Source organism: Zootoca vivipara, chromosome 3 (assembly GCF_965207765.1).
Source record: "Zootoca vivipara chromosome 3, rZooViv2.hap1.1, whole genome shotgun sequence".
Taxonomy (NCBI): domain Eukaryota; kingdom Metazoa; phylum Chordata; class Lepidosauria; order Squamata; family Lacertidae; genus Zootoca; species Zootoca vivipara.
This window is the reverse complement of record NC_142586.1, coordinates 37,758,825-37,772,185: the sequence shown is the minus strand read 5'-3', so window position 1 is coordinate 37,772,185 and position 13,361 is coordinate 37,758,825. Positions and strand designations below refer to the sequence as shown.

At 40.6% G+C, this 13,361-nt stretch overlaps 1 protein-coding gene across 3 annotated transcripts in view; it reads right to left on the bottom strand.

Moving 5' to 3' along the window:
• TTK (TTK protein kinase) overlaps window positions 1–13,361 on the bottom strand; it is a 32,652-nt gene that overhangs the window by 5,027 nt on the left and 14,264 nt on the right. For all 3 annotated transcript variants that reach the window (XM_088665923.1, XM_035109536.3, XM_035109537.3), the window contains exons 9-18: window positions 12,185–12,266; window positions 10,445–10,568; window positions 9,053–9,225; window positions 6,770–6,939; window positions 5,591–5,699; window positions 5,043–5,135; window positions 4,614–4,771; window positions 4,373–4,521; window positions 2,921–3,045; window positions 1,413–1,493 (exon numbers count right to left, since the gene is read on the bottom strand). In XM_088665923.1, the coding sequence (XP_088522049.1) occupies window positions 1,413–1,493; window positions 2,921–3,045; window positions 4,373–4,521; window positions 4,614–4,771; window positions 5,043–5,135; window positions 5,591–5,699; window positions 6,770–6,939; window positions 9,053–9,225; window positions 10,445–10,568; window positions 12,185–12,266 (1,264 nt within the window). The remainder of the gene's footprint in view (window positions 1–1,412; window positions 1,494–2,920; window positions 3,046–4,372; window positions 4,522–4,613; window positions 4,772–5,042; window positions 5,136–5,590; window positions 5,700–6,769; window positions 6,940–9,052; window positions 9,226–10,444; window positions 10,569–12,184; window positions 12,267–13,361) is intronic.

Below are 13,361 nucleotides of genomic sequence, written 5' to 3'. Positions count from 1 at the left end.
CGAGTTTAATTGTTTTAAAAGTTGCATAAACATTAATGGCCTAAGAAATAAGGTTTGGTTGTGCTTGAAGGAAGGCTGCTGAGGTGGCCATAGAGGATCTTGGCTGTGAGTCCTGGGAGGCCTGTCTTGCAGGCCTTTTCCCACCTGGCCTGGGAGGCGGAGCCCTGACTGACTCCAGGTACAAAGCTGAACAGACTCTTGGGCTGGTGTGTTGTTTGGGGTTTTTATTTGGGGGGGGGCATTGTTGCTGTTACTGTTTGTACCTTTATTTTAGATCTTGCGATTTTTGCAGAAATTGTTTATTGTTATTACTTTCGTTACGCGGTAGTAATGTTTTTTTATGTTGTAAGCCACTTGAGCATGGTTTAAACTGTGGAAAGGAAACCCACACCAAAAATTATGTACGTGTGTATATATGTAGGCATGTTTTCCTGACCTCTACGGTATTTTAGCTGGCTGTGTAGGGTCAACCTTTCCCCAGAGTTCACTCTCCCATGTAGTTGCAGAAGGTGCTAGTTTCACATTTTAGCTCTTCCTCTCATAAATTTCTAGCGCCAGTATAAGGACACTTGCTCCTCCACACAGTAAGCTGCCTCCATCTGACGCCCCTCTCCCCATTCCTACTGCAGTCTCTTGCCCCACATCTCAGGCATTCCCCAAGGATCCCGATTGCCAGCCACCCAAGAAGTATGTAAGGCTGAGTGTCTTTATGCTGGGACTGGATATAACCCATTATGAAGCTCTTATTAAACTTAGGATCAATTCTAAATTTGATGCTATTTCAACTTCTGCTACCGTCACACCACACTGCCCATACAAGTCCTTTTCTAACTGCTTTATTACGATTCCAATCGATGCCCTCAGCGGTGTTGGATGGACGGTACGGCAAAGTCCATTACAAAGAGAGACTATCTGTGTGGACAACCCTGTGTCGAGGACAACCCTGTGTCGAGGACCTGTGCCGTTATTTATTGCAGTGCCTGTTATATCTAGACCCAAGAGACGGATTTATAAAACCCCTGTTTATGAATGGAACACATTTGAATAGGGTGGAAAGGGTGAAATGGCTGCTGAGCGACACTGACGACTTTGTTACTTATAAAGTAGCACTCTCTGCTATTCTATTCTATTTAATCCAACAAATAATTTTAGTAGCCATGACCGTGGTTTTAATGTATGTGTGGTGTCCGATGATTTTTATGGTTATTGTTGTTGTTTTTTGTTCTCCTTCTGAATGATGCCATGGCTTATGGCTAGTGCAATAAAAAGTTTAATTGGAATTGGAACTGCTTTATTCACATCACTGCATACAAAAAAAACCCCAACCCAATTATTTTGTCCTGGGTTTTTGGAAATTTAGAAAGTAAGATCCAAACCAAAGTATGGATCTTCAACCACAGGGTATTTATTACCTTTGACCTTGGTTTTCCATTTTCACCACAGGAAGACATGTCTTTAATGACCTCTGGTGGCATGTAGTTAACTGTGCCAACCTAGTAACAATTAAAAATATAATCATGTAATTAATTGATAATTTAAAAATAGAATCTCATATTTTGTTTGAAAGATTGCTCTAAAAAGGGCCCTGAAAAACAATGCTCACAAACCATTTTTAAAATTTATCCTCTTGAAATCCTGCTATAGTTCATTCGAAACTTTAGAACAGAAAAACAAGCTTGTCTAGGAAACTTCAGAAAGCTCTGAACATAATGTTTAAGGCAACTTATCCGAGAGAAAATAGTAATATAGGCAATTTTCAAAATTCCTCAGTGATTCTAATCCAGCACTGAATGATTCAGACGATGTCTACATTAACATTTAAAAAAAAATCTTCGTTCTCAAAATGATGTTGTCACACTATATGCCCAATTCTCCACCCCAATAAAGCCTCCAGCAACTTTTGTCAGGTTTGGTGAGTCGGTTTCAAGCAACAGAGCTACAGTAATTAAGAGAGTGCTCTGTGGGATTGTGCACCTCCTCTCCACAGCTCTGCCCTTTCAAAGAAAATTCCTTCTGTTGCCTTAACTGAAGCTAAGGAATACAGCCACAATGATTTTAACCATGGTTAAGACTAATCAGATTCTGTGCTTAACCAGGATTTGAAGAAGGTTAAGAACTTTGGTAAAATAGGAGCCATAGCTAATGTCTGAACCAAAGTATCCATTGACTGTGGTTAAATTGGACAGGAGAGAAGGAGGAAATTATACGGCCCACTCCCCACCTCTTAAACTTTGTCAAGGGATTAGTTCTGCTACGTACATATTGATTCTAAATGAGCTGGAGTATGTTTAACTATTTCCTAGCTTTAAAAAACCCACAAAACAGTATTTCTCTAACTCTGACATTTTATGCTATTTCACCCTTTAGGAATCCTCTTATCAGACCCATCTGAAGTGGGATATGCTCTGCATGTATACACTGCGATACATCTCTGTTGGATGCCGACACCCAAGATATAACCTAAACCTTGCAACATTTCCGCAGCAACCAGACATAATTCAGGCTGCAACTCTATGCCATAACACATATGCTTTCCATGCAATAGACCCCAGGTTTAATCCCTGACATCTCCAGGTAGGGCTGGAAAAGATGGTATGAAACCCCAAAAGATGCTGTTGTCAGTGTAGACAATATTGAGCTAGGTGAACCAAAGAGCAGACTCTGTATAAGGCAGCTTCCAATGAACTTTTGTGCAATATCCCTTCTTTCATCTGTGGTAGTTGTGACTCCTGTAGTCCACACCCCGGGAAACCATCCGGTATGACTATGTCTAGACCTGCAACCTGCCTAAAACAGGCAAACACAAATCAAGACCCACCAAACCCCTCACATCATTCCTGATGTCCCGTCATTGTGAAAACAGACATTTGTACTATTTTATTCATAATAGGGTAACACAAGGATGCCCCAACAGTCTGACCTGTGAATCTTTAAAAATGCTCGTCACATCTGGCTGCATTTGATTTGCAATGCCAAAATCTATTAGTTTTAGCATTCCATCCACTAGCAGAAAGTTTGCTGGTTTCAGATCACTATGAACAATACCTGCAAATTAAAATTTGTTCAATTAGTACAAATTAAAAATATGTGCATTTACTGTGTGCTCTCACACCCATCCTACAAACCTTCTTGGCCCAACACACAAGGATGGGAGGAAAAGCCAAGTCATTTTGTGCTATGATAAGAGACCTCAGAGATTGCAATTTGGCTGTGACATTCACCCTCCTCTAAGAAATCTACAGTACAGTATTTACTTCCACAGAGGGAACAGGTTTTTATCTAACCTTCATTGCACAACAAAGCAAAACAAAAGCAAAACAAAACCCCTTTGGAAACATATTCCCAGATTAGAACTAGTTCAAGTTAATTTACAAAACAAGACACTACTTTTCCCCAAAATATAATTAAATGTTATAATTAAAATGCTCCATTCAATTGCTGCTACTAGCCTGGTTCACACTGAACATTAAACCATAACGAAAGTTCAATTTCATGTAATACAAATAGATAACTTGCATGAATTCTGATATACACTGCCAAGCACATCTGCCCATTACTCCTTCCTGATTTTGCTGTGCATGGGAGGAAACCAACCATGGTTTCTGTTTGTGGTTTGTATGGAAAGAAATCACAAGTACTGGTTCACACATGGTTGGCTTCCTCCTGGTGTGCTTAAGTCTGCTCCTGACTTTGGCATCAGTTCCGCGCGCGCTGCTGTGCTTGCCGGCTCCAGCTCAGTCGGGGCTCGGCGCAGCGTCGAGCCCCGACTGAGCAGGACCCGGCAAAGACAGCAGCACGCGCCGCGCCAAGTCCCGACCCAGCGGGACCCGGCAAAGACAGCAGCACGCGCCGCGCCGAGTCCCGACCCAGCGGGACCCGGGAGAGACAGCAGCACGCCCGCGCCGAGTCCCGACCCAGTCGGGGCTCAGCAAGGCACGCGCTGCAGAAGCGCCATGCAGACCTGCTCCCACCACTAACAATACCCCAGTACGTCTTATTTTGGGAGTATGTCTTATATTTTATTGCCTCCAGAAAATCGTGCCATGGCTTATTTTATAGGCACGTCTTATTTTGTGAGAAACACGGTAGATGGCGCTTTTAAAAGTATGCAAGTATTATAGTTATGTAAACAGTTAAGGCAATGCAAACAAATAGTCAAAAGCATATGTCCCTCTCTGTTAGATTTCCAGGAGACAGATTTATATAGCGCTTGATTGTAGAAAAAAACCCTCAAAGCAGTTTATGGATGCATAAAAAGATAGAAATCTAATGTACTGACTAGTAATTCATTGGTAGCCATTCCTGTGAACAGCGAGTGTTGAAAGGTTCAGTAAAAGTATTCAAATACATAAAAATAAGCTTTTATAGATACCATGTGTGTGGATTGTATGGACAGCTTCCAACATATTTTCCCAAAAGCTCTTCCGCTCCCATGGGTTAATTTTTTTCTTTTTAAGCCAAGTATTAAGATCAATGTTTCCACATTCCATCAGCATGTAGATACTCTTCTTGCTAATTTCACTAGAACAAGTTATGAAAATGAGGTCATATATGGGAAATGACACTTGGGAGGTGTTTTTAATTAAGTAGGGTTTGTAAAAACATTTACTCACTAGTCATACAGTCGGATAATCTTATCGCAATGTTGCTGAAGTTTATTTAAGTGTGCAATCTCATTTTTATAGCTTTCTAAAGTTTGTTGCTCTGCCTCTTCTAAATTGACATATTTGATAGCATAAAGCTGCTTCTTTTCATCAAGTACTTGAAACACCTGCAAAAAAAAAAAGGAATACAAAGCTCCAGCTTTGCTTGTTTTTAAGTCCATTCCCAAATGTTAAGTACACCAAGGTCAGGGACCTTCTTGAACTTAGCCTGTAAGGGAAGCTACCTATTACAAGCACAATACAAAGAGAATGGTGTTGCTTAAGAGAGATGGGGACAGGGGAAGCAATGACATGGTATGTTATGTCAGTGATTATTTTTAAACCACCTTCCGCAGGCAACAGTTATCAATGAATTAAAACTTGCGTTTAAAATCTCACCTTACTTGATCCTCCCCTGCCGATTTGTTTCAACACAGTGTACCATTTTCCTTTAATACTGATGCATTCATTTTTAAGTGAAGGAGTTGAAATCTGAATTTTAAAAAATACACATCAAAAGTAACATATGTTAAGATATTTATTTACTATTCTTTCTTACTAGTATGTTCAGGTATTTCTGATGGTCCCTTGTGGGGCTGACATATAAAATTGTCAACACATTGCAGATTACAAGCACAGCTTAAAGGGCATAGCATCAAAACTGTTAGCCCAGAAACAAAATGGAAATTTGTTACATATTTAATACAAGACAACCATGTTATGAAACATTAAATGTACATTTTTTCTTTCTTAAATTTATATCCCACCATCCCTCTCAAAGGAGTTCAGGACAGCAAACAACAAGTGATCGAACAATAAAAATTCCTAACTGTTTGCTTGTCCGTAAGAATGGGTTGCACCCACTATGGATCAGTTTCCTTCATTATCTCATAATGCGCTTTCAGAGTCATTTATTTTAGAAAGGTTACCGGTAATCCAGTACGCACTTGGAATGGAGTTGAGGGAGTACAAGGTTGCAAATAGGAAAGCTGGTTGTATGGTGTGGTGTCCTTACTCAGGTGAAGAAAATTATTCCTTACGACTGGAGTACTGAAACTGTCAAAGGCATTTGAGCATTACAATACTTGCACAAGAAGCAATATACTCCCCACCCCGCAATCAACCATATAATTAACCAGCAGCTTAATTTTTTTATCCAAGTCACAGTATTTGAAGTTGAATGTAATGTTTAAAGCTAGCTCAAAAACGTCTCCAAAAAACTGCCCAAACATCTCCAAAAAATATTAAACATAATCTTAATTTGAAGCGCATGTACTTCTAGTAAGAGATTATCAATACGCGGATGACACCCAGCCCAATCCTTCTCTTCCCCTGACTTGGAAGAGGAGGTTGAGGTGTTAAGATGAGTACTTGGATGTTGGCCAATAAATTGATGCTGAAAAAAACAAGGAGTCATGTGTCCCAAGTTCTCAAGTCCAGGAGAAGGGCAGATGGCCTGTTCCAGATGTGGGTGCTTAGAGGTCCTTTTGGATCCAACATTGTCATTGCAAGGCTCGGGTGGCCTCATTGGCAAAGAGTCTGCCGACTACAACCCCTTTTGGGCAGAAATTACTGGACCACTGTACTCCACCATGCTCTGGTAACTTCCAAACTGGATCCTTGCCATATGCTGTGTGCAGCTGCCCTGGAAGACAACTCAGAAACTTCAACTGATCCAAAACACAGCGGCCAGTTTACTAGCTGGGGTTCCCTTTAGATCTCATATAACCCCTATTTTAAAACAGCTATATTGGTTGCCAATGGGCCCAATTCAAGGAGCTCAAATATCTGGAAGGCCAACTCCATCTGTGCAGACCCCCGTGGCACTGTGACTGGAATTTGTTTTAAATTGTTGTGACTCACAACCATTTAGGGTAAAGGGTGGACAATAAAACAAACTACTTCTACTACCGGTACTACTACTGCTTCATTTTTACGGCATGCAGTATTACAAATACTTTAACCAGCACTGAAGATGCACACCTCTTTTTAGTACATATAACCATTAGCTTGCTTTAACAGCACAAAAGCAAATTCCATCAAAAACTAAAATAGAATTGAAAAAATAAACCAACACACACACACACACACACACACACACACACACACACACACACACAAGTTACCAGGCCATGTAATCTCGCAGTGTGTTGTTGCTAGCTACTGGGCCAACAAGTGACTGGCTGTTTATCTTCGATGCAGTCTCTGGCGGTGAAGGTTTTTGAAAAATTGACTCTGGTGGTGAAAATCTTTTAGAAACTTGAAATGCTGGCTGTTCAGCACATGAGTTTTTTCCCTATAAAATGAAGAAAATTTCATTGGTTCTCAAGTAAGCATACATCGTATAAAATCCACTTACAAGTGCGTGCTTGCTAAATAAAATTTAAGTGGAAATCTGAAGATTTTATTAGACAAACAAATTCTTAAAATACATGCAATACCAACAAAATAACATTCAATGTGTTATAAAGATTATAAAGAATATCAATATAAAAAGAAAGGAACAGAAAAGAACAGAAGAACAAAGAGAAAGAAGAATGAAAGTGTGAATAAAGGCAAAGATATAATGTTATGTTATCCAGTTTGAAGCAGCAAAGAAAAGAAACTTCCGACTATACCCATTGTACTAATTTACAATTAAACTATTATTTACACAGTTGCGTGAAGCTGTTTTTCATTAATTTAACTATCTAACAAATACTTCATATTGCATGGCTCATTCAATATCTGCCAGAAAGCATTTATCGCAGTACCCTTTGAGATATTCCTTAATTATTGACCACTCCTTGCTTACTTCTTGTGTTGAATTTCCTCTCACTGCCCCCATTCTCCTTGCTAATTGTAAGTACTTTATTACGGTAGTTTGGCTTGCCATTCGATCTTTAAGGGGATGGTTTCGCTTTTCCATTTTCTTGCTATTAAAATCCTTGTCTACAGCCATACTACCCTGAATATGCCCAATCTCGTCTGATCTCGGAAGCTAAGTAGGGTCAGGCCTGGTTAGTACTTGGATGGGAGCCCCTCAAAGGTGCAATTTCACTTGATCTTTGAATCGCACACATTTCTGGAATAATATCCCTTGAATATTATGGTTTGTACTAGCATTTGCATGTGATTTGTCATGCATTATCTAAACACTAGGCAAGCACCAAGTACTTTTAGGAGGTTTTGGCAGTAAGTCTGTGCATACAAAACCATATTCAAGCAATTCTAGCCTGCTAGAGATGGGAATACTGGGATACTGGGAGCTAGACCCGTTGTATATCGGGGGGGGGGGCTGTGTGGAGAGAGTCTCTTCCTTTAAATACCTGGGAGTCCATCTTAGTGAAGACCTAACTTGGAAGGTCAATACAGCCCAGGTGGTTAGGAAGGCCCAACAGAGACTTCATTTCCTTAGGGTCTTGCAAAAGAACATGGTTGAACTGCAACTGATGATTTCCTTCTATCGGTCCACGATAGAAAGTGTTTTCTCATAGTGCATTACGATGTGGTATGCTGGTTTGACAGCCATAGACAGAGAGTCCCTACGGACGGTGGTGAAGACAGCACACAATATTCGTGGGCTGTCCCCTGAGTCCGCTAGATGCTACCGCAGGAGACTGTTGCCTCAGAAGAGCGAGGAACATCCTCAGGGATGACTCACACCCTGGCCAGCACCTTTTTAATCTCCTGCCCTCGGGCAGGAGATATAGAAGCATGGTAAACCACACCAACAGGTTAAAGAACAGTTTCTACCCATGGGCCGTGAGGCTGCTGAATGGAAGACAGCAACATTGCAGCTGACGTTCGGGGTTGGTGGTTGTACAACAGCACAGAGTGTAACAAGGACTGAGAGATTGTGGGGTGGGGGCTCATTTAATCTCACTCTAAACAAGTGGCACAGTGACAATAAAGTATTTCTATTCTATTAAATTATAGGCCTGTGTCACATCTGTCTTGAAGACCACTGCTTTATTGGTTAGTTGCACAACCAATACAAAGCCATTGACTAAAAACAGGATTTAATTTATAGCTGTGAACTGCTTCCTGGCAATGAGAGACTGAATGAACATGATATACCACTAAAGTATTACACTAAGGATTATATCCAATGAAGTTGTTCATGGAAGGCCTTCCACTTTTGCAATGAAAATCCTTTCTCCCCATGTGCTCCCAAAATCTGTTCTGGGGTTTCCAACGACCTGTAACAGATTTCATGGGGTACAGGGGAACAAGAGAGGGAGCAGAAGTTCCAATGTACAAGTGACTCAATATATTTCTTTATACAACTTTTATCCTACTCAAAAAGGGATTTCCGGGTGGCTAGAGTATCACTACAAACAAGGCAAGGTGGATTTTTTACATATCAGTACTATTGACACTGCAGACAACATAACAAAAAAATCACTTTTATAAGTTAATAAAATTACCTCCAAGTTTGTATTGTGCATTGCTTCAAGATTAAACCACTTATTTTCAGATGCATGATAATTTAATCTTAACTGTTTCTTTTCATTATTTTCAAGAGGAACAGAGGGATGCTGTAGTCTTTCTAGGCAACTTGGTTCTATGGTACTTGGCTCCTTGTTGTGCTCCTCAGTTTCTAAAACAATAGTTCCAGTTATCCAAAAGAATATGGTGGCGTTTACAGCAAGATATTCAGAAAAGGAAGAGGTTAGACTACACAAGGAGCACAAAAAACTTACCGTGAATAGACTAAAAGTACTGCTGAGCCTTACTGAATTTATACATGTGGTGGACTGGGAGAAAGGAGTAGCAGGTCGTAGGAGCTTAGGGGAAGGGGAGATGCACTGGGCAAACTGACCTTCTGTAGTGGCCTCAAGTTACAATGGAGACAGGGGATCTAAAATATGGGATTCTAGGGCAGGCAACAAAAACTACATTCAGAGGGTCATGCTTTGGAGGAAAAAAAAGGTAGCCTCTTTTCATTTCTTTTCTAATTTTCAGCTAAGCCAACTACCGTATTTTTCGTTCCATAGGACACACTTTTTTCCTCCTAAAAAGTAAGAGGAGGTATCTGTGCGTCTTATGGAACGAATGCGTGGTCCCTGGAGCCAACTTGCCCAGGGGCTAAAGGCAGATTGTGCTTTTCTTTTTAGAAAGAGCTAAAGGCTAACAAGAGGGAAAGAGAGCAAAGGAACCTGCTCAGCAGCTGATTGCAAGAGATTGGGGAGGGAGATAAGAGAGCTAGCTCCCTTCCCAGCCCCTCCCAGCCCCTTGCCTAGGCCTCAATTGATGTCTGCAGAGGGAGACATGTGACTGGCTGATTAGATTATCTGTCTGGAAACTGTAGAAATCCTAGAGAAGCTGCAGAACTGTGAGTTGAACCCCATAAAAACAGGATTTTTTCCCTTTGCAAGGAAACTCAGCAACTTTGAGCTGATGCTAAAAAAATGGAGCTTTCCCCCTTTGCAAAAAAGATGCACAACTCTGAGCTGACCCCCCCCCAAAAAAAGGGGCTTTTCCCATTTGCAAAAAAAGCTGCACAACTTTGAGCTGATCCTTTAAAAAAGAAGGAGCTTTCCCCTTTGCAAAAGAAGCTTCCTCAAATATTTAATGGGGGGGGGCGCAAAGGCACCTAGGCCTCTAGGAGTTGGCTGCTATGCCTAGGACAATTCAAGAAAGCAAAATATTTTTTTTCTTCTTTTCCTCCTCTAAAAACTAGGTGCGTCCTATGGAGCGAAAAATACGGTATACTCTGGCTCCTTTAATCAAGTGCAGAATGAACAATCCACAAATGCCAAAGTTAAAAGTCTACTGAGATACCCACATCAGTCCAATCCCACAGAGTTAAAGCAAACCTTTTTGTTTAACAGCATAAGTAGAACCATATTTATTCTTTAAGGTTGGAGCTGAATTGGTAGCTTCTTCTGAGCTCTCTTCATCAGGTGGCTGCAATTCCATTAACCATCTGCTTGGTAAGGGCTTAAAAAAGAAGAAGTTTTTTATAATAAAGCCAAGAAAAAAGATAACCACACACTCAGCTGACTCAATGGCTTAATGTAGAATTAAAACTGAAGGATCCTAGCCTGCTTATTCTCCTGTATAATCTTGATGATGGTGGCGATGATGATGGTGATAATTTTATTATTTATACCCCGCCCATCTGGTTGGGTTTCCCCAGCCACTCTGGGCAGCTTACAGCACATATAAAAATTGTAATACATCAGAAACTAAATTTTTCCTGATACAGGGCTGCCTATAACAGGCAAGGAATACCAAGACATGCCACCAACCATGGCGGAGAACTCTCTTACTTGCTGCTGAGCAACTATTGAGAGTCAGAAAGCCTTGCCAATATAGCAGAGATCCAGATCTGCCTTCTGCCTGCCCCTGCTGACATGTAGGCTAGCTAATTTGGCTGTTTTCATCTACAATATGGGGATAAGTTTATCAATGTTTGTATTTTGTAAGGATGATAAAAATGAGTGCTTTGAACACTTAAAAAGCAGTATTAACATTAAGCTGTGACTTCCTTTGGTTAACAGCCATTCATATTGCGAACATTTCCATAAGCCCAATCTGATTTTTTACAGAACATTTTAAATGATAACTGAAAGGTGTTGCCAAGAACAATTTGTTTATGATTAATATTAAAAGTGTCTCCTCTAAGGGCGCAAAGAAAGGTTCTAAACCACAAACTTTTCAAACTACAGTATTGCACATAAATAGCAACATCTACATAAACAGTGACTCGTTTCATTGTTACCTTAACCCACAAATGACACTCAAGCAGGCACTGCTTAGTCCAGAGCTTTCCAAACTGTGTGTTGTGACACGTTAGTGTGTCAGCAGCAGTGTGCAGGTGTGTCATGCAATCTCTCCCCATGCTCCTCCAGAAGCTGGAAAGGGGTTAATTTAACTTCCAGCTTGCTAGTAAGATTGAATTACTGTGCCGTGAAACGATGCATGTCTAAAAAGTGTGTCACCAACATTAAAAGTTTGGAAACTCTGGCTTAGTCCCTTGGGGAGGGGGGCAGAAATGAGTAAGGAGTTTCCCAAATTGCATGTTGTAACTTCACTGGGATTTTAAAATGGGAAAGGTGGTCATGGAGTCTTGAATGAGATCAGAAGGAGAAAGCATGATTTGCTCACATGCAAATTTTCCCCCAGCATGATTTGCTCACATGCAAATTTCCCCCCAGCATGATTTGCTCACATACAAATTTCCCCCCAGCTAGTTTAAGCCATGATTCAATGACAGGTGGGATTGCCTAATTCATTTTTCCTGGAACCCCACCTCCTTATTGCCCCTTCTTTTATTGATTGATTGCCACGCACACAAGTCTGAATGCACACAAGTGAAACGAGTGTACATTGCGCACTTAGTGAATGAGGCAAGGAGGGAAACCACCCTCAGTAGCAGCAGTGAGTAGTTTGCTTACTTTGTATTTCCTCATTTAGTACCAAATTAATCTGTTTTTGCATCGTGGTGTTACTAAACTCCTACTTTGTCTACACATTCTGAGCCTGTTTCTGCATCCCCCACTTGCAATCTTATCAACCATGACCATTAACTTGAGTAAGAACATTCAAATTACCTTCACATCTCCTGGTATATCACTTCCATTAGGTTTTGACTCATGCAGTGGCAACTGGCTCAAATTGTTGTCAGATATTTTCCTAATTTATTAAACAAAGCATTAATTGCCTGTTAACACTAATCCCACACAAATTAATCTGTATTTGTCCAGAAAAGTGCAAAATACACAACTCTGCTCAGGTATAAGCACAGAAAACAATTGCATAGCATCATGTTAAAATTAGAAGACTGGCATTTATGCATTAAATGTTGTCATTATTCAGAACAAGCCCAAATGGTGTATGATAAATCAGAAGACCCCAATAGGGATGTAAAAGCAAAGCTTGTGAAACTCTTTAATGACTTGAAATGTGGGAGAAAGAGCATCTGTCACGCTAAACATAAACTTACAGTAGATACTAAATGATCAGAACTAAGCCTCTCAAATTCAGAGACAGACACAGTGCAGCCTAGCTGTCCCATGCATCAACCACAAGTTACAGGTAGCTGATTGCAGTTTAAAATATTTTCTACATTTTATTTAAAGCTGCTGCTTTTGGTTGGTCAGCAAAGGGGCTTAGAACTCCACTATTAACCATCAGCTACCAGATGCTGCCCCTTTACACTATGGTTACCGGATGTTTTTCAATGAATCTGGGGACACTTTTCAACTTCAATGGATTTTGTCAGGCGACAGATTTGTTAATCTGGGGACTGTCTCTGGGAAACGGGGACGTCCAGTAACCTTACTGCCCTTCAGGAGAGGATGCAAATATGTGGTTTTTAGCTGATGTTGGCGATGGAGCCCTATTAAGCAGTAGCTGCAAGAGCTACCCACTCTTCTCTGAAGAAAATTGAGGTGGGGAAAATGCTTCCCATCCCAACCAGCTCAGCTTTCTTCCATACTTTGGAGCTTGGAAGGGGATAAGGAACTCTACCAAGACAATCCATGGCCCACCTGTGCAGTTCAGAATTGGGAGGAATAATTTTCACTGCTGATGCTCAGAGCTTTAGGTTTCTTAAACACATCTATTGCCTGCCACTAAGAAGAAAGTCCCAAAGCAATTCAAAACCAAGTAAAACAATTAAAATTCTAAAAATTGCATAACTACTAGAGTACAATTAAATTGGTGCTGCTAAAAATCCTGGGAAAACAAAAATGTATTTTGCCCAGCCCCCAAATGCTGACAGCTAGT